Source organism: Monopterus albus, unplaced genomic scaffold (genome assembly GCF_001952655.1).
Source record: "Monopterus albus unplaced genomic scaffold, M_albus_1.0 scaffold48.1, whole genome shotgun sequence".
In the NCBI taxonomy this organism is placed as follows: domain Eukaryota; kingdom Metazoa; phylum Chordata; class Actinopteri; order Synbranchiformes; family Synbranchidae; genus Monopterus; species Monopterus albus.
In genome coordinates, this window is record NW_018127928.1 from 573,033 (window position 1) to 598,214 (window position 25,182).

The 25,182-nt window shown below is 42.1% G+C and overlaps 1 protein-coding gene across 4 annotated transcripts; it reads left to right on the forward strand.

The window, feature by feature from the left end:
- The first annotated feature begins 3,655 nt into the window (after positions 1-3,655).
- Positions 3,656-23,470, forward strand: LOC109960486 (DNA-binding protein SATB2-like). 4 transcript variants are annotated; one of them, XM_020600630.1, is made up of 13 exons: positions 3,656-4,100; positions 5,097-5,185; positions 6,990-7,256; positions 8,483-8,662; positions 10,972-11,098; positions 11,666-11,789; positions 12,688-12,790; positions 15,021-15,071; positions 15,878-16,386; positions 16,485-16,697; positions 17,082-17,234; positions 18,967-19,158; positions 21,547-23,470. In XM_020600630.1, exons 3-13 carry the CDS (start codon positions 7,034-7,036, stop codon positions 22,183-22,185), a joined length of 2,514 nt encoding a protein of 837 aa, XP_020456286.1. In that variant the 5' UTR covers positions 3,656-4,100; positions 5,097-5,185; positions 6,990-7,033; the 3' UTR covers positions 22,186-23,470. The 4 variants fall into 4 exon arrangements, with proteins under 4 accessions (XP_020456286.1, XP_020456288.1, XP_020456289.1 ...); XM_020600632.1 differs by having other exon boundaries at positions 21,550-23,470; XM_020600633.1 differs by having other exon boundaries at positions 6,990-7,235.
- The last annotated feature ends 1,712 nt before the right edge of the window (positions 23,471-25,182 follow it).

The window sequence follows — 25,182 nt, forward strand, 5'->3', positions numbered from 1 at the left end:
GTTCTTCCATCTAGAATAAATGAAGGAACGCTGACCGCCACTGGTGAAGCACAGGCTGCTGTCTGGAAAGACACAAACAAAATATGTGCAAGATGGACACATGAAAGGTTTTTCATGTCATTTCTCTGCTCACAATGAAACATTACAATCAGGCTGTACATTAACATTACATTACAAACTGGGAGAATTATACTGGAAACTATAATGAGCTCCGGTGACTGGCATCAGATTTAATATTATTAAAAGAGTTTTAATGAGATAATTCTGAGGTAAAAGTCAGTAACTTTAAGATTTAAATCATAATTATGTGAGTAAACTCAAATTTTCCTGAGATCAAAATTATAATAACCATAATGTTTTTGTCTTTCTTTCTTCTGTATCAAACTGTGAACCAAGATTTTTAACTAGGCTGAAAAACTAGATGCTATTGATCATTATATAATAGATCAATTATCTGCCCATCTTGTTGTCATTGTCAACTCAGATTTGTACATTTAGTTTCTTTAGCTATTCTTCTTCGTGTACAAGTAAGAGCAGCATGACAATACAGACCTCATGTGGCTATAGTGGGGCAACAGTAATTTCATGTAAATAAGGAAAACACAGTATTGTTGTACTACAGCTAAATTTAACTTGTCCTAAAATTTTTCTGCTGTGACTCAGTGGTGTATGGCGTTTCTGTAACTGTCCTGCAAAAATCCAGTCTTATTTATTTTTTCATTCGACCTTTACTTATACTGGGCGCTTTAACGAGAGCTTCCTTTTTCATGAGCTTCCTGATTAACGTATTTACAAAGCAAACTGTAAATCAAAGATAAAGAAAGAGAAGGGCATCAAACCAGTAATGAATGAAACAATATGGCACGAGGGTCTGGTTAACCTTGAAGATTAAAGACCGCTCAACTCTAAACACATAGTCACATGTGGAGCCAGTTAAACTCAGCCAACGAAATCAAGCGACTCAGTGTCTGTAGTTTATTCCATCTGACTGTCAAGGCCTTTTCATCAAGCTTTGTTCTGAGGTCAGAAAAAGACACTCCTGATGTCTCATGAAGAGGCGACACAAGCTGAGCTGTGTTGTGCTAAACCTGTCACTTCTGGAGATGGGACTATTTATGCACAAGCTAAATATGCTTTAGGAGGCAATGCATGTTGCAAACTGTAGTGAGGTTTGTGTGAAATGTTTAAAAAAATTCCCCAAAGCATATTTTTGTCCCTCTCAATCCTTTGATTTGAGTTTTTTTTTCTTTTCACCACAAGGGGGCAGACAATCAGCTTCTATCCAATGATATGCACCTTATTAAAATGTTCTGTATATTCCTTTAGGTGGCTTGGTGGAGTGATTAGCGCCGTCACCTCACAGCAAGAAGGTTCTGGATTCAAGCCTTTCTGGAGTTTGTATGTTCTCCCTGTGCCTGCGTGGGTTCTCTCCCGGGACTCTGGCTTCCTCCCACTCTCCAAAGACATGTAGCTTAGGTTGACTGGTCACTCTAAATTGTCCCTAGGACTGAGTGTGAGTGTGAGTGGTTGTCTGTGTCTAAGTGTCAGCCCTGTGATAAACTAGCGACCTTCCCAGGGTGTACCCTGCCTCTCGCCCAATGTCAGCTGGGCATAACCCTATTCAGGATAAGTAGAATAGATAATGGATTGATGTATATCTCTGTAGGTCTCAGAAAATATTTCAGGAATATTTACTGCTATTTAACAGCTTTGACATCACTGCAGTTTCCTTCCCTTCTTCTTTTCTGCCAACATCTAAGAAATGAATTGTCCTTTCTACATCTGTGATTATAGTCTATATTCTTTCTAGAAAGAAAAAGGTGCCTTCATTTTCCCACCAACTGCACAGCTCCACCTCTACTTTCTCTTTTTATTGATTTGAAACACTGAGGGCTTCATATCAATTAATGTTAAAGATTATTACTTGAATAAATGTAAGTATTTTTATGGATGTAGCTGTGTCTTTGGCTTTCCCTCCCATACCTCTTCTACCTCCTCCCTCTCTCTCCCTCTCTCTCTCCTCTGTCATTTCACTGCTCTTTGCTCAGCAGCCGGCATCAGTCTGTCCTCATCCCTCCTTGTCTTCAAAGCTCCTTCCTCACTCTTCCCATCTTTTTAAAACAATTTTATTATTATTTTATTTTTTTTTTACAAAAGGAAACATTGGAAAACCTTTTTTCTCTCAGGCTGGATTCACTGGTTTTCACCAATGGATGGAGTTTATTCCCCAGCAGGCACAGTGACTTCTTAAAAAGTGAGTGTGCATGTATGGAAAACTTCTTCAGAATAAAACTTGGCAAACTGTAATACAATGTTAAATTGAATGAGTTTAAGATGTAAAACAAAATGATAGAAAGTTATGCAAATACCCACGTAGACTATGAAGTAACGCTTCACAGTTTAAAATGCAGTTTACAATGTGCAGTTTAGTTGTTTCATGTCATTCACACAGTACACACAAATGGGCCTCTTGGTTTTATTACAGCAAGGTAAACAGAAATCTGTCCTTTACCTAACTAGAACCAAATGTAACCATAAAAAATAGATTTTTTTGGGGTCATTTGTTGGTAAGTATCAGTATTTATAGTACAGACCACAATCACATTTCTGAGATACAGTGTGTGTCTGAAAATGTGTTTACCTTTAGAAAATAGTTCATGAAAATAGATACATTCCTATTTAGTACACATACACTTCATGTGCAGTATAAGCAGGCAGTTTAAGTAATGTCCAATATTGTTTGAATTAGTTATGTTAGTTGATTATAGGTTAAGATTCAATTTAGGACTTTCTTCCTTGGTTTCTATTAATGATCTTTACTGTAGTTTTCTATTTATTTCAGTGACACGTTTCTCATTTGACAGCTACGTTAAAGTATAAGAATTACTGTTTAATGCATTTTATTTGTGCGATGGAAGCTACAACTCCTGAACACTATGTTATCTTTGTCCTTGAACTGGGACTAGGGTTCACAGGTATATTGAAATAAATGTCATTTTCTGGATATTTTTCAAATGTTGTACTGGGAATGTGGAAGTATCTGAGGTTCAAAACAACCAGAGAGTCTAAATCCAGGAAAGAAAGTTTCATGCTGTGAAAAAAAATTGAAAATGTGCTGATTTAATGTAAAGCTGTATAGGATGCATAAAGTGAGGCCTTTTTATCCTTTGGAGATAAAGGAAAATCAATTTTATAATCAATTTAATTGATTCAGTTTGCCATTTACACATTAGATTTCACTATGTTTGACTTACAGCCTTTCAGTGGCATTTCATGTTTAGAAGGCCGGTCCTCATCTCTCTACTGTATGTCGGTGTTTTGAAAGTAAAACACAATTTCAAAGTTATACAGCAACTATTAAAACATAAAGACAAGGTCCTCAGATGGCTACTTGTAGCATGAGGAGATGTTGAAAAAACATTACTAAAGATGGACATGATGAGATGTTGAAAAAACATTACTAAAGATTGATATGACCTTCTTTAAAGCAACATAAACCATTGTCCAATCATTCTAGCCTACAGTGTAAGGACCCTTTTCCAGGCCTGTCATTTGTTAACAGCTGCACCTAATAAAATTAATAATGAGCAGAGCTGCATTTGCTCCTATTGAGGCCCTTGTCAGCGTCGTTTTATTCATTGGCATATATTGTCAACAGATTTCATTTGAATCAGATGGAGCTGTTATTAGATTAATGTCATTAGTGGCAGCTGTGTTTGTCCTCAGGTGCCTTTAGCTGCTAAGAGCGACAGGGAACCTGATATAAAAGTTGAGACTTGGTAAATAAAGCCAATAATCATTAATACCTTTATGCCAAGTTTACCCGAATGTGCTGAAGATTTAGCCCGTATTCAAGACAACTGTGTCTGTGCAGATAATGACTAAGAAAAAATTAACATATAATTAATTTCAGAGGCATTTGAATAAAATTTGTTGCATGTGCATGCTACACCACGGAGAGGCCACATTCCTGTTAACACAAGTTCTAACAATGAGCATCAGCATCAGTTAAAGTTGAAGAAATACATATAACACTGGATTCCAGGAACAAAACAGCGTAATACAATGAGTTACCAAAAGAGAAGAACGGGCTCCTTGGGGTAAGTCAAGGCTATACTGTTGGTCTGTTTCAGACACACAAATGATAAAAATGATAAGGATTATAAATATTAATACTATTCCCACAGTTCCACAGGTGATGCGCTGTAGTGAGGCTGTGTAAAAAATTCTCAATATGACCAAAGACTAAATGAAGTGGAGTTCCCAGATGACCATCAGGACTTTGTGGGAATGCAGAGTGTCTGTGTTGTCTTTTACACATGACGGAGCACATGTATTTATCATTAGTGCTGGGTTTGTGTGCAAAAACCTCCACGTAACCTGAAAATGTGAGCTGGAGCTTCAGTGGGAGCGGTGATGATCTAAATCCATGGTATTGCTTTGTGGTTTGGAAAACAGAGCTGTCACTGTCCATACTGTGTGATGTGAGTGTTTGTGGCTCTGTAGTGCGTTGTGTGTATGAACCAGGTTTTGTGGCCCTGGGGATGTTTATTATTCTGTATTTAGTGTTCTTCCTGATCAGAGAACCTGTGCCTTTCTCAGATTAAACGTTAATTGAAGGTGTTTAATGTGAGTGCTCACTGGGAGGCAGCTTTAACACCCTGTGAACAGGAATGTCAACAAAGCAGACACTGGTATGTACCATGTTTCCAGAGATGGGTCGTGATTTAGACTGCAGAACCAGATTTCATTTTATTTCTTATCTGTCTACAAGTGTAATGCCCTTGAACCCACACAGAGACCACACAGAAACTCCTCTGGAGCTCCTGGAAAGTGTCCCAAAATCCCAAGAACTGAAATTCAGCTAGTTTTAACTGTACCTGGGATTCCCTGGAACCCACTCAAGGACCTCATGAATTCTCTCCAGGGCACTTGGGTGTCCTCAAACTCCACTCTGGTATTTCTCTAAGTAGATATGATGCCATTAGAGGCCCAATTGAGTGCTCTTAGGACACTAAGAACTAGGAAGTAGATCCTGCATAAGTTAATCTGTTGGGCTACCGACAACTGATTTGTTGGCTCTGTGTTCTGTTTAGGTGTGTGTTGAGAAAATGACGGCATGAAGGAAATAAAGCAGTTATCCCCCTGGAGAAAAATGGACTTTATTCAGAAAAGAGCTTCACAGGTTTGTGGTGGACTGGGGAATGTTCAGTAAATGTGCTTTATATTAATAGATTGAAACAGGTTAGCAAAAGCGACGTAGGACAGGCAGCTGCTCCGCGAGGGACGTGATTAGCAGCAGGATCAACATGGTGCTCTTAAAGCATATTTGTCATTGAAAAACATTTTTTCTGAAGGGATATTTTGAAGGTTGGAGTTTATTGCCTGCTGTTATTTTTTTGTCAGTTAAATGCTAATTTGGTCAGAGGGGAGGAAGCCTGGGTGGAGCTGAGGTGGGGCAAACACCCCTTATTGTTGTACTACAGCTAAATTTAACTTGTCCTAAAATTTTTCTGCTGTGACTCAGTGGTGTATGGCGTTTCTGGAAATATTTGATTCTTAATAGTGCTGTGTGTGCATTATGAGTGCGTATCAGTGGAGCTTGAATTTAATTCAGTGACACAAAGTCAGTCCCAGAGAGGGACAGCAACTCACTGTGCCCCATCCTGTGATTTATTTGTTGTTTTACTGTTTGTGTTCCACTGGAATTTTTAACGGCAGCTAATAATTCTATGTGTTTTATTATAACCATGTGATGCTTGGGTTTCAAATGAATGTGTTGCTGCTGGTTTTACAGTCATCCCACTGAAAACCACGAACACACAACAGCTTCCCCAGTGGTGATACTGTTCATGTACGCTTCTGAGGCTTTGCTGACATTTAAGATGTAAAATATTTTTTTTAACCATAAGACAGTGCAAAGAAAGTCTTATTGTGTAGTGCTATGCAATGCTGTATAATATTGTGGCTTTTTTGGTCATGTCTCGTGATGTTCCCTGTCCTTTTCTGGCTTCTTCGATCATGTCAGTCAACATCATGTTGCACTGTGTAACATCCTGTCATGTTGTCTTGTGTCCTGTTACAATACTGTTTGCAAACTTATGTCAAGGGCTTCATGATTTCACCTATGTGGAAGATAAATGACAAGAACATCATGTATACATAAGGAACAACAGAGTTTCTTCACTTTTTTTTTTTTTTTTGGCTACGTTCACATTACAGGCTGAACATGTGAATGTAGCTCAGAGGACAGATTCATCTCATCTATATCATGACCAGTAAGTTGACACACAGATATGGTGTGTGAGTAGAACAGCATCATTTTCACAGTAAAGTTTGATCGCCCCACAATACAGAGCTCATTGTCACAGTGGTCCATAGCCGCCATGCACCTTCACGCCTGTTGCTATATTGAGCTGTGTATTCTTCTGCGACTAAACAAAGGATTGTCTGTATTTAGTCTGCGAGAGAACGCCACTGGTCGACCTGTGATTTGTCCCAGATGGCTGTGACTCTCTCTGTTGTGGTTGTCCCTGCTTCTCGTGTGTGTAACCAAGAAAGAAATAGGCTCGATGCATTGGTTGAGGAGGGACTGATTGTTGATGGGACTGTCTGTAGTGGCTCTACACTGTCAACACTGGCAGTATAAAGGATACACAGTGATGAACTGTAGGAGGACTATCTGGCTGTTTTTCCATGGGATATAGTTCCTGATATAAGAGCCGCACACATCATTCTTGACGCTCTGTAAATCAAACCTCGATAAAATGATGTACAAAGAAATGGGGCACAGTTGTGTCTTTATGTAGTCCTGTAAACCAACTGTATTCATGCTCCTTTTAGAACTAGATATCAGACTGATACTGGACTTTGTTCTTTTATTTTCGTGCTCATTTAAGAACATTTCTAAGCCCCTGATTTATTCTTATAGATCAGAGGTTTCCACTTTACATGAACGTCCTTATGTTCCTGTACTTCTCCCCCCCCAGATTCACACACTGTGCTGGGTGCTCCTCCTGAAGTTGTAAGGGGGATGGAGCAGCGTGGAGGTGCAGGAGGGGGAGCAGAAAGCCCCGGCCTTCAAGACAATGCCAGCTTAGAGGAGAGATGGGACAGGGGGGAGAGCCCTGCCTCCAGCGGCCCCCTGCATGCCAAGTCAGCCCATGCGCAGTCCAATGGCAGCCCGGCAAACCCACAGAGCCGACAGAACAGCACACCGCTGAAGCCACTAGGAGGTGGGGCGCTAAGGCACACACGTAAGCTGGGACACAGAGACACACATGCCTGCTTAAATACAATCTTTCTTAAATTAAAGGACTGAAACTGTTGACAGGCATATTAATCTAGACAGACCTGCAATTGTCGTGGGTCTAACTGTGTTTTGTTTCTGGACCACACTTGACCATCTTTGAGCAGTTTAGTGCAGGGACCAACATAATTTCCCTGTATTTTGTAACTTGCTGAAGCCAATAACTCACACCCACTTCATGTAGTGACTGGCTATGTTTCAGAGGCCTGAGAGTTGGCAGTTCTTTCTCGGTCTTTATTGTTTAATTTTTAATACAACTTCTCACAGCATTTGGCTCTTAAAAGCCAGTGACCTTCTGTCTTGGGAGCGTGCTTTAAGGCAAAACAAAGTGAGCTCATAAAGATTTCTGACACACAGTATGTCCTGTGCTGAGGTGCTAGCACAGGGCACCATATTAGAGCACCAGGGACATGTTGTTGACAACTGTGTGTCATCTGTGGGTGAGGTGGCCACATACACTGACACACGGATTATTCTTTACACATTATACAGTTGAAAACATCATCGTGTATCATCACACAAATATTGCACCAGTATAAGTGCACACCCACACACAGACTTTCTGCTGTTTCCTCACTCCACCCTTTCACCGAGCACTTGGGTCAGTGGCCGATAGCGTGCCTGATGCTGCTGTGGTTTGGCTCGGGTGGTGCTGTCACTGTCTTGTCAGGAGAAGGATGGATAGCTTGTTAATGAGCAGTTCCTCTGGGGCACTGCTGTGCACTGGCTGAGTGTGAATGCTTCCAGGCTTGGAGGAGCTCTCGGTACTTACCAAGTAATGAGTCCAGACTAATACATTAGTTTCAGCACTGAAGTTAAGGCATTGTTCCTACGTGCTATCATATCCAGCAGGGTTTTAAAACGGCTCTGGAAACAAATAGGTTTTACTACGTGGTGCATAACAGAGCTACGTTGTACAATCACACACTTTCAAATTTGCTTTTTGTTCTTCAACTATAAAACTGAAAGAAAGCAGCATCCGGCATGATTTGGATTCCATTCTTCTTCTTTGAATTGGATACAGGTTGTACTCATGGAGCCTATCTGCAATTGATCTACAACTGAAAATCTATCTGAAAAATCTTTTTGACACTATGAATGAGAAGGCTACACTATAAACTTAGTCCCATGGCAGTTGAACCCCTTCCCCTGTCACTCTGTCCTGTGGGCCAGGTTTGATGATCCCAGTCTACTGTGTGGTCGAGCAGGCAGACATTGCTGGCAACTGTGAGGGGCACGGTGACCGGCACGCCGAGTTTGTGTTGGTCCGCAAGGACGTCCTCTTCACACAGCTCGTAGAGACAGTGCTGGTCGCTCTGGGGTACTCGCACAGCTCAGCTGTACAGGCACGTGGTAAGTACTGTGTAGGTATGAGTGTGTACGAGTGCATGTGCTCTCATGCAGCCAGTTCTTAATAGCACTTAAACACAGCATGATGGAGGCTAAATTAATTTAAATTATAACATAAGTGAATAACCTAGCAGGTCTCCGGATGGGTGGGGTTTGCCACAGTGTGACCTAAAGTGTAGATTATCACAGCAAAGGTATTTACCAGGGAAGTCGGCCTGCTTTCTCCAGCACTTATCTGCTGATTCAGTCCACTCACCTGGCAGCATGAAGGTTAAACCAAAGTCTATCTGTGCATCAAAATGTTTTTCATCAGTCTGAGAACAGACAAGAGGGCAGACAACATCCAGTCAACCATGAAACAACAGCCTTCACACACACAGAGAGTCGGGCAGTTTGACATTCCTGGTGTAAACACAGGGTGCTCTAACCAAGCGGCCGCCGCCCTGCGACCCCCTGGCCTCTCCCAAATCACTAGGTTTTGTTCTCAGAAGTAAGCCTTTTCTTTTCAAATAAATAATTTTTGGCTGGAGTCATGCATTTTTCCCCCAGTGTGGTCACAACCAAAATTATACAGAGTCACTTCTATTTTCTTCTGCAATTGAATTGCATCTTGCATAACTGGACCGTTATTTTTAAAATCTTATCTGGCACAGGCTTTTTTTTTTTTTATTAAAAAAAACTATTTGTCATTTGGAATATATGGTTACAGCTCCAGGTTTGACGTGGGCTTCAGTGAATTACTAATGAAAATGAATTTAAGACCTTGTTCTGGGAAGCATTCACTAATACTGTATTACTCACTTTAAAATAACCATTTACTTTGTTTTAAGGTGTGCAGACCTTTAGTGGATCCTAGGAATAAACCAGACCTTATTTTAAAAAAGCTACAGTAGTGCACTTTAGCCAGTTTATCTGTTGAAAGATGGTAACTTTACAGTACTGGTACCTCCAGATTGTTCAATGAAAAAAGTGGCAACTGAGGTTTGTCAGTAGTTTGCCCATGTCGGACACATTGCTACAAGTCAAAGTGTTTCATATATATTCCTCCATCACTGAATCTTTTTCACTTCAAATTATTCTGACGTCATGTTTGCTGATGTCTGTTTGTGTTTGGAGAATTATTTTAAGCATTTTTGTAGCACTGAGTATTTTATCTGTGTTTCCTCAGTTTAATCAAAGCTTTCATTGGCTTGTGTGTGTTTTTTAAGCGGCCATCAGTAAGCACAACAACAGACCAGTAAGCTGCAAGCAAGACTAGTGTGAAGATTTGAGTCAGAGGCCTGAAACCTGTCAGGTGCTTGAATGTATGCAATCAGTAGCTACTGAAAGGTGAGACTAGATGTACAGTAAAATCTGATCAATGTAACATAACATAAAAACCATATTTGCCATGTATCGCTTGGGTCCTAAAATTGTGAGGGAGTTGGTTGTAAAATGAAATTTGTTAAATCCAAAAGTTTTCATTCACTAGTGGGGACCTGCCCTATATATAGGGTTACTGAATGCTTGTGTATACTTGGTTGCCTGAGCACATGACAGTTTTGGGGGAGGTTAAGGAGGTCTGTCCCGCTCTCGGGCACTGGCAGACCCCCAGCACAGATAAAAGAATAGGAAGAGAAAGATTAGAAGGGGGGGGAGTAGGTGGTTTCAGTGGGTTTAAATAGTGTGAAAGCAGAAGGGTTGTAGTTCAGGTCAGCTTCTGCGCCCAAACTTTAGATAATGACTTTATCTCCACTTATTTCAGGTCAGGTACAATTCAACATGATACAATACTGTATAGCTGCAAATCCAAAGCATTAATAATTGTTTCTAAAGCAAAGGCAGCTGCAGGAGTCAAACCAGCCGCCAGTAATGAGAAGAAATATAGTGCCATCAGAACAATGACCTCAGTGTTTATTCAGTGCACGATCATCAGAACGCTACTCTTATTCACAGCCTCTTTAATGTTGAGTTGGTTTTACATCTCCCCTCTGATTAATCAGCTGTAGAGTCCAAAGAGAACAGCCTTTGGTCTTTTGCCCCTATCACCAGCATCCTCATGCGATGAAGACACAGACAAACACACACATGATTGGAGCTGGCAGGCCAAGGCCAGGCAGGGTCTGGGTTGGATTTAGCAGATCCTAAAGCGATTAGGCCTGTTTAGATTTACACTTCCAGTCACGCTTGTAGGAAGGCCAGGAGAATGTTCAGTGCAGGACGATGCACCAAGAGCGGGAGAGTTTAACAGATCACACAGCACAAACAGGTTAGGAACTAGATTTAAGTGAGCTCATGCTTTACTTGTGTTTTTGTGACTGTGTGTTCTCCAGGCATCATTAAAGTGGGCCAGTGGAAGCCGATGCCCATCCATTACCTGACAGACGCACCTGAGGCCACGGTGGCTGACATGCTGCTGGACGTTTACCACATGGTCACGCTGCGGATCCTCCTGCGCAGGTTGGTGTGTGTGTCTTCAGCAGAGTTTACTAAGTACAAATAGTGTGATTTTGAACAGCATTTACATGTTTGGAGCCAAGCTGCTACTGTAACTCTGTGGACATCAGTTGATTGAGCTAATTAGGTTTTTGCAAATTGTTGGGTAGCACTTGACGTGCCTGTGTCTACATATTTCACGCAGGGCAGGTGGGTGGGCCCCCAGAAAGGTAGGGCCCCAGGCATCGATGTAGGTTAGTTTAAAGTGTTTCCATAGTTGGTGTTGTATGTACATTTTTTATAAATGAGTAAAAACAAAAGGGGGAAAACTGAAACACAAAAGACTTTGAGTCACATCAGAATGCTTGTTTTTATTGTAGCTACTGATTTAAAAACCTTTAGTTGTGTAACAGTTATAACATGTTGGAGGGTGACAAAAAAGATTCAGAGCAAATGACTTAGTTCTTTATTTAATACAGTATAGATTCAATGATTACTGGTTTGACTGTGTTTTTCACCACTTTGCTAGCTTGACCAGTGGATCAGCGTCAGAGTTTGATTGTATATTATAATGAAGCCTGTGTTGTGCAGCTTTGCGCGGCTGGAGGAGCTGCCATCAGATCAGTGGACCCACGCCACAGTGAGAAACGCCCTGAAAGAGCTGCTCAGGGAAACCAACCAGAGCGCTCTGTCCAAGGAGTGCCCTCTCTCCCAGGTACCTGCTGACCAGCACTGTGACACAGCAGCTACATCAGCAAGAGTGCTGGCATCAGAGAGGAGATGTGTTTCATATTTCCAGTCTGTTTAGAAAGTAACTTTAGTGAGTGGGAGCAGAGCAGTTGCTTGAAATGTTAAGCTGAATAACAAACAGCTCAACAAACAGTGCTACCACAGAAATTTACAGTGTCTGGGCCACCAAAATACAGCTCTTGATTATTTTTCACCTGATGATTTTGACAATTTTACTTTATATTTAAACAAAAACAGATCATTGGAATCTGATGTTTGCTTAAAAATGGCTTTATGTTAAATTCATTCACACACCTAGCTGAAACGCCGCAGAATTAACTCTAAACACATGGTTTTCTCATCACATCGCCACACACTTAGTGTGCTGTGTAATCGCTCACGTGCACAAACACATGCACACAGATATTGATACCATCCCATAGGAAAAGACACACACATCAATTATCCTCCTCACACACACCCTGCAGTCATTAGACCGGAGAGTCTGTCATTTTGACTTGTGAGTTATACACAGGACTTAGTCATGATGTAATTAGTGATTAGGGGAAGTGTGTGGGTGGTGTGTGTTTGCAGCCTGACTCATGAGTTTTAATCCTCAGTGCTTCCCATGATGAGCTTACAGACAGTGCAGCTCCTATTCTGAAGGACTGGACACAGAGTTTTAATAAATGAGTTGTTCAGCTGCTGGGATTTCTTTGTTTGTGTAACAAAAACTCATCACCCAGGTTTTTATTGAATGACTGTATGAAAGAGGGCTTTGAGTCAGAACTCTGACTGTCCTCAATTTCTAAATTCAATGTTTCCATTTTTCATATTAGAGTGATGTGTTGCAGATTAACAGCTGTGATATCTATCTCTGTCAGAGCATGATCTCAGCGATAGTCAACAGCTCCTACTACGCCAACGTCTCCACCTCTAAATGCCAGGAGTTTGGACGCTGGTACAAGAGGTACAAACGCATCAAAGGTAACTCTTCTTATTCCCAGAACCTGTGTATCCCCCTTAGATGAAGCAGTCTGGTTAACAAAGTGGCACAAATGGAATCAGTCATGCTTTCCCAGTTGTGTAAACTCTTCCAGTTCCAGTGACTGGCCTATAACCACATGACCATATACCCACCCCACATATGAGCATATTTTTTATTGGACAACATAGATGTGTTTGTATGTGATTGGATGTTTTTAAGACTTTTTCTAAATCTCTACTACTCTTTGATATATGCTTTTAACCGACCCCAATGAAGGCTACACACTGAAACATGCTGGTCTTAACATTAACAGTTGCTCTATATACTGCAAGTGTTGCCAGACTTTTTGCCGTTTGGTTTTTCTTCATCTGTGCACTTTGGCAGTGGATGAAGTTGTGCCAGAAATTTCTTCTTCGCCTTAACTCTTCCAGTTCTTCCTGAATAGGTAAAGTGCTGTGAAGTGGCAAACAAGTTAGTCTCTGTGACCGGACCAACCCGTATAGAAAAACAACAGCATGCAAGCTCTGATCAGGCCACACTGGAACTCATTAGGTGCAGGTTTTGTGCTCCTAACATTCACCTCCAGGATATTTGGTTGGGGACAGATTCCTCAAATCCTCAGCAGATAACCCTAAACATTTGTAGATAGCAGGCAATTGACAAAATACAAGCAGCAGCAGATCAGCCCCTTAAATGAAAATAGATTTTTCTGGCACAAAGTAATAAAATATCTGAACAGAAATCTGTATTGTAAATTTCAAGCATATGCACACTGGGATGCAAACGCGTTGTAATCAGACTATTGTGGAGCATGTAAACGTGATTTTTCACAGTGATCTGGTTGCTTGTGTGCGTGTAAATGCAACGTTTCACAGGTGCTGCTTCGCTTCAGCGATTATTTTTTTCATGGTGTTCAGCAACTCTCCTGTGAGGTGTCCTCCTTCTGCCTTATTAAAAACGTGTACAGTTTTTGTGACTGACTTTCTTGCACCCGAACCATCAGCTGTTTATGCTTTGTTTGCCCCATGGTGCTTTAAAAACTCAGAAAGGTGGAGACTGTCACAGCGCTTTTAAAACTGCCACTCACTGCTAATCACAGCTCACCTGCCTCGCTGCCTTTGTTTTTTGTGATTTTAGTTGCTTAAATGTGATGTTTTTTTCCATTCTTCTGTCCACCCCCTGTATGTGTACAAGCACATGTGTCAGCATGTATGTGTCTAATCTGCTGCCTGAGACGTCTGTCACTGACAGTCTCAGTAGGAAGGAACTGTCACACATGGTTCACATTAATGTCACCCTTAATACACATGACAAAACTAAATGCTCTTAACTCCTAATGGAAAACAGCAGCAGCCCCCCAACACACATGGCACCGAAACCCAGGAATAAGAGCTCCTCTTACACTACACACACACACACACACACACACACACGGGGAAGGTAAAAAGCTGAAGCACTACCAAAACCTCACTCCAACTTTTATTCCCTTAATAACTGAAAACATGACTCTCGACCAAACCCAGTAAAAGCATAATAAGAAGCAGACTTATGTGGAGAAGAGGTTGTTAAAATCCAGAAGAGATTGAGTTCAATGTAATGATAAAGAGGAAACAGTCTTCACTTATTTGTTATCTGGAGAACTGGTAGACTAAGTGAAAATAGACTGTGTCTATGAGATCATTCCTCGAACCACAAGACCAGCCTCTGAAAAGCTGTAAAACATCATCCTAGAAAGGTTTTCGACAGCGCAGTCCTCATGTTTTTACACACCCTTTGTGATACTATGAGTACCATGGGCTCATCTTCTAATGGACATACAGCAACAACCATATTTTGTCCAGTAGCACTTCACAGAAAACCTGGCAATTTATTCTACAAAGGAACAGAGGTGCTTTTTTAAAAATATATGTCTAAGGAAATGTATCCAATGTTCAAGGAAAACCCAATTTTTACACCAGTACCCTCTAAACAAGCAACTAAAAAAGTTACCCTGACAGATCAGAACATGAAGCGTGACGTTTTAAATGAAATGTAAATGTAAATGTAATTAACTGAGGCTGTATCAGCATCAAAAATAATTAATTATGATGCAAAATAAGTTCATGTTTGGGCTGTGGGAATTTTTAAATGTATCATTGCAGGTATAACTACATATACTTAAAGCTCTGTTCTACCAAACTGCCCTTGTGCGATGATTATGTCTAAACTGAACTACTGACTTCTCCTCAGGTGAATATATCGACAAGATGTGGTCAGCACCGGACAAATCAGATATAAAAGGTAACGTGATTTATGGATGGTTTCCTTGTGACATGATGCACCCTGTGGTTACCACATTGGAGGTTTGGTTACCTGAGCAGACACCTTATGAGATCTGATATAAATCATTTTGATATAATTATTTATACCAGATAGGCGAGTGACCCAAGAATGGCATCACAGTTGCAATAGTTTTTGTTTATTGTACACTGGTTGGTGCTATGAGACGAGCGAGGTTTGGCTGGCAGGGACCTGCCCTCACTCAGTATGAATGAAACTGTAAGGATATTGAATGTGTGTGTTTACTTGGTTCCTTGAGCACTTGATGGTTTTGGAGAAGGCCCCGCTCTCGGGCACTGGCAGACCCCCAGCAGGGATAGAAGAACAGAGGGAGAATGATTAGAATAAAAAAGGAGGGGTATTGGGTGAGTAACAAACAGTTGAAGTGGACATGCGGTGGTTTCAGTGAGTTTCAGTAGTGTGAATACAGAAGGGGCTTAATTCGAGTCCGGCCTCGTCAGACAATTATCTCTATTTAATGACTGTGCCTTTAAAATAGCCTACATCTAATGTAAATATTCCAAATGCCTTAAACATAATTAATTACACGTTTCACATTCTCATCTTGGAGATCTCCACTAGCATTTAAAACTAAGTGGTAAGAATGTGAAGATGTGGCAGGGTCAGTCCACAGAACTGTGGCATATGGATCATGTGGTTGAGGTTTGTGTACTGGAGGAGGCTTAAGATCAAAGTGTAGGGGAATCACTAGTCTGTCAGTGTATATTAATGTGAACCTGTGTGTGTGTGTGTGTGTGTTAAAACAGTTGAGAGGGATTTGGACGCGAGTGTAATCAGCCAGCACCCTCCCTCTCTTTTACCCTCCGTCACCCATTTGGGCACCTTTGGCAGCCCTGGAGCACTTCCCATCAAGAGTGACACTCAGACCTCCACCCAGCCTCAGTGTCTGCCTCACCACCCCAGTCCTCCGCTGTGTCCCCAGCCTCCACCCCTCCTGGGCCACGGCGGGCTCCTTTCCCCCCAGCTCTCCCCTCAGCTTGTCCGTCAGCAGCTCGCCATGGCCCACCTCATCAACCAGCAGCTGGCTGTCAGCCGCCTGCTCGCCCACCAGCACCCACAGGGAGTCAGCCAACAGTTCCTCAACCACCCGCCCATCTTGAGGACCTGCAAGGGCTCTGGGGCAGCTACTGAGCCCAGCCTCAACTGTTCAGGGACCGAAGTTTCCTCTGACATTTACCAGCAAGTCAGGAATGAGCTGAAGAGGGCCAGCGTTTCACAGGCAGTGTTTGCACGTGTGGCTTTTAACCGCACACAGGTGATTTTAAAGCAATAAAGGCTGAAGATTTTATAACACACTTCATTCATTTGTCATGTGACAATAAATAGCTATATGGGTTTGTGTGTGCACCACAGGGCTTGCTATCGGAGATTCTTCGTAAGGAGGAGGATCCTCGCTCGGCCTCTCAGTCGCTGCTGGTCAACCTGAAGGCCATGCAGAACTTCCTCAACCTGCCGGAGGGTGAGCGAGACCGCATCTACCAGGAGGAAAGAGAGAGGAGTACCAACACCAACCACAACCACTCCAGCAACCACATCTCTAACAGCAGTGCACACAGACACACACAGGTACACACACTCACACGGAGAGAGAGTGTGTTCATTAACAAACAAAACTCTGTAGCTTATCACCTCCTAAACTCACTGTAGTTTGTTATATTCGCTTGGACAAAAATATTAGAGAATATTACAGAATAACAAAATGACATTTACATGTCTGTTCATGCAAAATGAAAGGTGTAAAACCTCAACTCAACAAATCAAGATACTGTAGAAGCATATTAAGTTTCATTTAGTATTTCCCTTCCTTATCTGTGTCCTCCTCCTAGAGTTTAAGATAAAGTTGTGCACATAGAGGAAGCTTTTGATAGAGGGTATTTAAGGTTTTAGAACAGCAACATGGACCTGGATATAACACTGAGTTTTAAAACCACAGTTTCTGTGTCTGTGTAGACAAGGTGCAGCATGTCTGGTGCGGAGCTATCGCTCAAGCTGGACTCGCTGGTGAGCATCACATCAGGAATCTATGATGAGATCCAGCAGGAGATGAAGAGGGCAAAGGTCTCCCAGGCTCTGTTTGCCAAGGTGGCTGCCAACAAGAGTCAGGTCAGTCGCAGTGAGTCTAAGAACTTTAACTACACTCTCCAGTCCAAAAATATCCTCTTAGTTCACTGCTGCTATTTTGAAAATTTGCCTGAACGTGCACTTGGTTGTGTGGGTAGGCTTAAAAAATTACAAGGCCAGATTAGCATTCAAATAGGAAGTAAATAAATGATATGAATCACTTCCTATTTATGTACCCACCTTAACAACTGAAAACTCCCACTGCCATGCAGTTTTAAAAAAGTTTACACCGATAAACTTCGTGTAGAACATTCCTGTACACAGCTACTGGCTGAGTTGATGATGTTTGAAGGAGCTGATGAGGGTATACCAGAGGTGTGTGTGGGTGTGTTGCATATCTGATTACCTGCTGTGGTGTACCATCATGTCTACATACTCAGATAAACAATGCGGGCAATCGAGGGCGAGATTAAAGCAGAGTCTGCACTGGAGAGGGGGAGACAAAGAGGAAGGCCATCATTCAAAACCAGCTTAAATGTCTCTGCTTTTTTGTGACATAATATATTATCAACACTGACAGAAAGAGTTAGAAAGTGGGTATTAGTGTATGACAGGCACTGAGACAGATCCTAAAAAGGGAGGAGGAAAGAAACACAGTGGTGAAGACGGAACAGATGAAGATGATGATGGAAGCATGATCACATTATTACCATTAATTTCCAGGCTGAAGGCTGCGCATAAACAACAGCTGGTGGCAGATCCTGGGTCAGCCTAGCAGAGATAATCCAATCTTGACACTCACTGCTCTCCTCCTCTGTCTGTTTTCTTTCCTCCTTTTAAAGAACAACTTACACTGTGTTCTGCTGTACTCTAAACTTTATGGATATCCTGTTTATTTTGAAGGTTTTCATGCACAGTAGTGTTGTGGGGTTGACTTTTAGGAGTCAAATGATCAACAACAGCATCAACAACATGATCAGACTCTCAACTTGTCAATTCTGTCCTTCAAACCAAACCCGGTGATTACAAAAGGAGTGAGCCAGAGAATATTGCAACAGATATATGAGGATGTGAATCACAATATTCAGTCCAGCTAACAACACTTGATGATTGGATGAATATACTGTCAGCAAACACAACATAGTGACAGCAGTGATGGGAACCAGAGCCACATAAAGCCTGGCAGCCTGGTGCAAACACACAGAGCAAACAAATAATCCCACGCATCAGTCACATCTAGATTTTCAAAGACCCACTTCTTACAGTCTAAAAACACAAAATTAAGCACTGGCTGCAGTCACTGCCCAGTAACAGCATCTAAGAGTCAACTCACCAGTGTCATTCCAGGTGAAGCTATAATCATTCATAAGCATTTCATCAAAAGGGGAACATCCTTAAATCACCTTATAATGAGCAACAAAACATGAACTGACCTACACATCACATCACAATCAAGTCTTTTCTCTACAGACACTCTATCAAACCTGTCGGTTTCTAAAGCTAATGCACCTGAATGTAACACAATCACCCATACAATGTTTTGCCTCATTAGTCTAGGGATATGGATGCATGTTTTCCCAATTAAAGATCATGTTCAGGGATATTCACAAACCTATTTTAAAATCCAGGACATCTCACATTTGTCCATATTCATCCCATGCACTAAACTTACAGAAGCAAGATGAACAGTACTACCATTCTGTCTAATAGGACAAGTATGTGGTAGATGTCAGGCTTCTCGCTCAGGTCAAACCTTTGTTTCCATGTGTTTCAGGGTTGGCTCTGTGAGCTGCTCAGGTGGAAAGAGAGCCCAAGCCCCGAGAACCGCACACTGTGGGAGAACCTGTGCACCATCAGGAGGTTCCTGGCGTTACCGCAGGCCGACCGGGACCAGGTTTATGAGGAGGAGTCGAGGCAGCAACACAACGACAGGCTCCACACTGTCCTGCACATCTCCGATCAGCAGGTATGGCCACGCAGCCAGTGGCGTGGGTGTGGTGGTCTTGTAGAATATAGCACAAAGTTGGTTTTTGCCCCACTACTGTGGTAAATGCAGTTATGGATTAGGAGATTCATTTATTTTCAAGAATAAAACTAGCAGCAAAATCAGATTTTTTTAAAGGCAGAAATCAAAGTGAGAAAGTGTGAAACCCAGCATGTGACTGCTAGGTGTTTTCTCAGGGGTACCTCCCTGAGGTCTGATCCCAGCACCTGCTCCTCTCAGCATCTCTCCCTTTTTTGTCATGTCTGTCCCATAAGTCATTGAAAATAGAAGTGGTAAATGACCAGCCCACACATTTCCTGCTAAACACGCCTCTGTCCCACCCTCTTCCCAAAACCACAATGCTCCCCAGTCTAACCTCAATATTATTCCAAACACAGCCTGTAATTATTGAAGCAGAGAAAAGGGAACCACCATTATCTTTATTTAGGTCCTTTAATTTTGATGGACCCCAGATTTATGTTGTCAGATTCCTGTGTTTGGGTGTGTTGGCCGCCCCGCCCTGTTAATAGGCTCTAGTAAGGTGATTGTTTGTGTGATGAATTTGGGAGGTTACTGTGCATGTATGTGGGTGATGGAAGCTGGTCAGTCACACTTCCGCTTGCACTACATTTCCCCTAATGATTCTGCAGAGGGGTGGTGCAAGAGAAGCTGAGCGGGTCACTTCTTATTGTGGTGAGGAGTTTGAGGTTTATATTATAATTGCACATCACGAGGCATGGTCTCACACACACACACACACACACACACACACACACACACACACAGTGATGAAAGCTATAGTATCTCTACATGTTGCCTAGAAGCCTTGGAGTATATGGAATCTACAGCAGTGGGGGTGTTTGTTTGTAGACAAGCCTTGCTGCTAAATTTGCACATTTTTCTCTATAGATGTCATTATCTATGCATTGGTCGCAAAAAAGCATGTCCTGTATGCAGACACCTAATGGAATGTTGTGCTCAAGTGGGTAACACTTTCCTCTAGATTGTTAAGGTTTTAATTATCTTTGCTTTATGCATATGTTCAGAACAACAACAATGTAAACCCTGAAGTGACAACTACATGACTTGGTAACAGAATATTTGATCAATACACTCTCCACATGTTAATTCGGCTCTCACGGGGAGGTGAGGTGAGAGAGAGACAGGCTGGACCCAGATAGCAGGTGCGATACTGATCAACAGACTTTATTTTAACAGAAAAACAGATTATGGGGATCACAGTCAATATACTGATAAGTCTGACAGCAGAGGAAGAGTTCGAGGGGGTTGCAGCTGCGGAGCTGGAGACAGCAGCGAAGAGGCGCTGTGACAGGTGAGCGTAGCCGGAGAACTCAGGTGTGGTGAGCGTAGATGGCTGGGCTCGGGGGGAGATGGTGTGGAAAGATGACTGGCTAGCAGCAGGTCACTCAGGCAGAGAGACAGTGGAGACAGTCAGGGGTTCAGATCACAGCAGAATCTGATGGGGAAACCCAGGGGAGTACAGACTGAAGAGTAGGGAGGAGTACACAGTCTTACAGTGAAGAAGTCTTGCTGGCGATAAGTGTAGCCACTTGTAAGATGCGACCGAAGAATGAGAAGATAATTCCCAACGTACTGGAGACGAGTGGTAGTGCACCAGTACCTTAAGTGGCGGTGTGGGTGATTAAGTAAACGTGCCATAGCTGTGTCGCACCTTGGGGCCGCTGATAGAGGATGCACCTCAGCTGCGCGCACCACGGGAGCTGGGACCTAGAACCGAAAACAAGAAAGGGAGAGAGAGAGAGAAAAAAGAAAAAGAAGGGGAGAGCATCAGGTTGCGTCGAGCAACCCTGACTGACACCAAATTGGTGAAACAAGTACATAATAAAAGTAAATGTTGATGACTATTGGGATAGAATTTATGTTAGCAGTAAATTTTTATTTTTCCAAATGTTTTGGCAACTTGAAGCAGTAATGTCTATACCTGGAGCTAAACAGCAGCCTGCTACACACCAGACTTTACCAAGGAAGCTAGTGTGGTTGTTTAAAGTCTCCTTATCTGACTTACAAACATCTTAGACTGTGGAGGGAGCCACTACGTGCACAGCCAATGTCAGCTGAGATGAAAACTGACATTATTTTTGTCTGCTTGAAGAAACACCCTTAAATATCGCTCATTTTGCTTTTAACTGCATCTCATTGTCTAAATCAGCAACTGAGTTTGCATGGAGGTGGTTCATTTGCCATCACTTGTGTAATATAAGGTACATTTACACAGCTCTGGAAAAAGGCGGCACATTGTCTGTTTGAAGATCCTGGTCATCCTGATGCTGTAACATCTTTACACATACACAAATGTGTCTTTTAAAAAGGTATTTTTAATGTTCTTAGCAGGCACTCCACAGACAGCTTCTGCCTCCTCTGACAGCCCCATCTCCGATTGATGAAGACCCACAGCCTGTGCCGCTGCCAGCCCTGCATGGCTCAGAAGATGGGCCTCGGTGTGGGTTGAACCCTGGCCTCGGAGGTGCAGGTCTAAAGAAAGCCCGTTCGCGGACACGGATATCCCTGGAGGCCCTCGGAATCTTGCAGAGCTTCATTGGTGATGTGGGCCTCTACCCTGACCAGGAGGCCATCCACACCCTGTCAGCCCAGCTGGACCTGCCCAAACACACCATCGTCAAGTTCTTCCAGAACCAACGCTACAATGTAAGGCACCACAATCAGGCACGAGAGCCCGTCCCCAGGGAGGACGACCTGGAAAGCTTGAGCCCCAGTGAGGGAGGCACTGGCACAGCAGAGAGCCAAGGGGAGGAGGCACTCTCTGCTTCTGAGGAGTCAAGTGAGGAAGGACGAGAATCAGTGGAGTTGTTCCGAATGGAGGGAGGAGACAGAGGAGAGGAAAGACAAGTGGAAATGGAGGTAGACAAAGAAGAAGGCAATGATGGGAAAGCCTCAGGGCCAGCGACTTCCTCCCTGTCCCCATACAGCAGTGTGGACAGCCCCCACTCTACAGAGCAACAGAGATAACAGCAGAGAGAAGCAAAAGACACCATCAAACTGTGAAGACCACACGTAGATAACCTGTGAATAAACACACATTTCCATCATCATCTTTACCAGAGCTGAACTGTGGGAAAATGTAAGGTTTGCCTGAAAAGGTACCACCAGTGTTTTTGGTTTCATGCTGCATGGAGACAATATTTAGTGATCATTTTCACCAAATGAAAAACTGTTTCTTCCTAAATTTCATCACTCGTCTTTTTAGGGAGGATGGAAAAGGCTTCCAGGATTCCACTGAAACACAGGTTAAATCAAATCTTTGAGTAGGAATTTTTTTTTTTTTTTGACAAATCTCCAATAGTGACTCTGCACGCTGTGAGATGATGGACTCCTGCAGCACAACACACTTTGTCATGGTCTGAATGAAATAGTGCATATCATCAGTACAGTATGTATGCCTGGGTGGGGAAGTGATTTATGCTGCAGGAATGGTTTGAGAAGTCTCCATCCTCTTTTCATAGTTTCCATCCTCAAAGTCCAGTCATCTTTTCAGACTACTCTATCTCTTTGTTTATTATGTTTAAAGGTTGAGTGTTAATACTCTAAAGATGTTTCCTTGTCAGGTTTCACTGCAGTGCACAGGAATGTACTTGTATACAGATGGGTTTATGTGTGTAAACGTATTTTAAAAAACATTGTTCAGCAAGTCAGACACATAGAACAACAGAGGTTTCATTCCAGAAGTTTCTCATGGCCATGCCAAAAAAACTGAGCATGTGTGACCTGAAATACTTAAGTGAAGCATTTGGGCTTTCTCATAGAGAAAGAGAAAGTAGTTTCACTGCTTTATATTACATCATGTTAGAAATACATGGAGATCAATAGATAAAACTATATTGACAAGTTGCAACCAGGAGCATCCATGTGAGCAGAGCTGGGTCCTGTCACCCCGTGAGGGTGAGATGCTAACACTTTATGTTCAGATAAACGTATTGGCTTTGGACAGTAGTGCCTCACTCTGGGAATTGGAGACGTGCCGAACAAAAACACAAAAATATCCACCCAGATTTAAGTCAGTCTTCTGTTCTTTTTTTTTTTTTTGATGCTGTAATTTATTGTCAATTTCCTTCCCATGATGCTTTAGGGTGCCCCTCCATCGAATGAGCTATATGTGACATTTAATGATGATAAATAACCCCCACATAAATATTTATTTCTAGCATTATATTTACTAAACTCATAGTGTTGTAATTATAGCTTAGCTATAATTTTTTTTGATAATGTTTTTGTAAATGTGACAAAAGAGGTTGAACAAGCCTGGATTAAATTGAAACTCAGTGCTACAAGTTTATTCTTTATTTACTGTTTCTTTTCCTTAAACTGAACATTTTTGTATGGGACCTTTGTGTACGTTATGGTGTAAATGTTGACAATCCACCTGCAGAAGTGACTATATCGTCATATGTGGGACACAGCCACTGCCACTTCACACTGTTTCATACATTTTGTACCTCAGACAACGGGGTAGGAAAACAAATGATTTCTATCAGTTTGACAGTCATCTCTGTTCTGACTGAAGGGCACAGAGTTTGATTTATTCCACTCTGACAATTAACCGTTGCTCTTTGATTTTGTTGTGGGTAGGGCGTAGGGTTTTCCTGTTGTAATTGTCCCTATCAGCTCTGAGTGCTTTTTTTTTAACACAAATGCACCAAAAGTCACATACCAATCAGAAACTCAAGCAATTTTATTTGTTTAAAATGAAATATACAAAACAAAGTGCACAAAGCAAAGTCATTTATGACAAAAGCTGCATGCGACTGTGTTACAGCTGGCAACAGAATAGCTGTGGTTCTGCTCCTGATTCTTTGTCCTTACATACCTGACCTCTAACCACAAACACTATAAAAAGAACAGCTGTCAAAAGCAAATATAAAGTGCACACTCATTCCAACCTAACCACACACACATGAATGTAAAAACAGCAGCTGACTCTGCAGAGGCAGGTGTTCTATCAGATATATTGGGATTTTGTAATGTTTTACCTTTAATATTTCAGTGCTGGTTTTCCTACCTTGTTTGTCCAGTCAGAGTGAGACTGATAGAGAATGATGAGGATGCGTTCATGCACTATGTCGCATCATGTGATGTGCTAACTGTGTCAGTGTGAGGAGCGTATGTGATAAAACCATTTTACCGAAGAGCTGGCACATGTCATCGCAGGTTATCTGTTGTCAGCTCATCAGTATAAACCACAGTTTTGTGTCCCTGTGTTGCTGTGTGCTAACTAACAAGATGCCACCAGAGTGTGTGCTAGAGAACAGCATCTGAAACTACTGGTCCGTGTTGACCTTAAGACTCATTTCAGACCTCTGATTCCTGAGTTTCCTACTACACATCAGCACTGGGGGATTTTATGGATTTTGATCCAACAAATAGGTCATTTTAAGTGAGTAAATTGTTGCCAGTTTTTTGTTTTCCATTAGTTTCACATCCTCATCTTTACTTTAGAAGACTTTCAGCCAAACTGGACTGGAAACCAGACTGCAAAACAGCTGGCTTACTTATTAAAAGTCCTGAGTGAGTCATTGAATTTTACACAAGGGTTACGTGGGAACCGTCACAAAAGCACATAAAATTAGTTGTGTCAAGCAAATCAAAGCTAAAGCATAAGAGGTTCAGCTGTGTGTGTGTGTTAGTTTATTCTTTACCAATTGATAAAACTAATCGGAGATCACATTGTACTGTAGTTAACTTGCATCTAATATAACAACTGCATCAGTGAGTGGAGATACAGTCCAGTGGATTTCTGTTCATACAGCTGCTATTAGACATGTATACAGGGACATTAGAGGTGCGTGTGTGTGATGTGGGATAGGGACACAGGTGCTCCAGCTGATATTACCCAGGATGCTCCAGCGCTCGCAGACACACCTGTGATCCCTTGCTAGCACGCTCTCACACACACACTGTGGCCCCCATCTCTGTGATGTACAACATTAATACACTCTGATAAACAGGCTA

Coding starts and splice junctions, on each gene's coding strand:
- LOC109960486 (XM_020600630.1), top strand. CDS start 7,034: ATGGAGCAGCGTGGAGGTGCAGGAGGGGGAGCAGAAAGCCCCGGCCTT. Junction 11,099..11,665: donor CTGCGGATCCTCCTGCGCAG/GTTGGTGTGTGT, acceptor TGTGTTGTGCAG/CTTTGCGCGGCTGGAGGAGC. Junction 16,698..17,081: donor GTGCACACAGACACACACAG/GTACACACACTC, acceptor GTGTCTGTGTAG/ACAAGGTGCAGCATGTCTGG.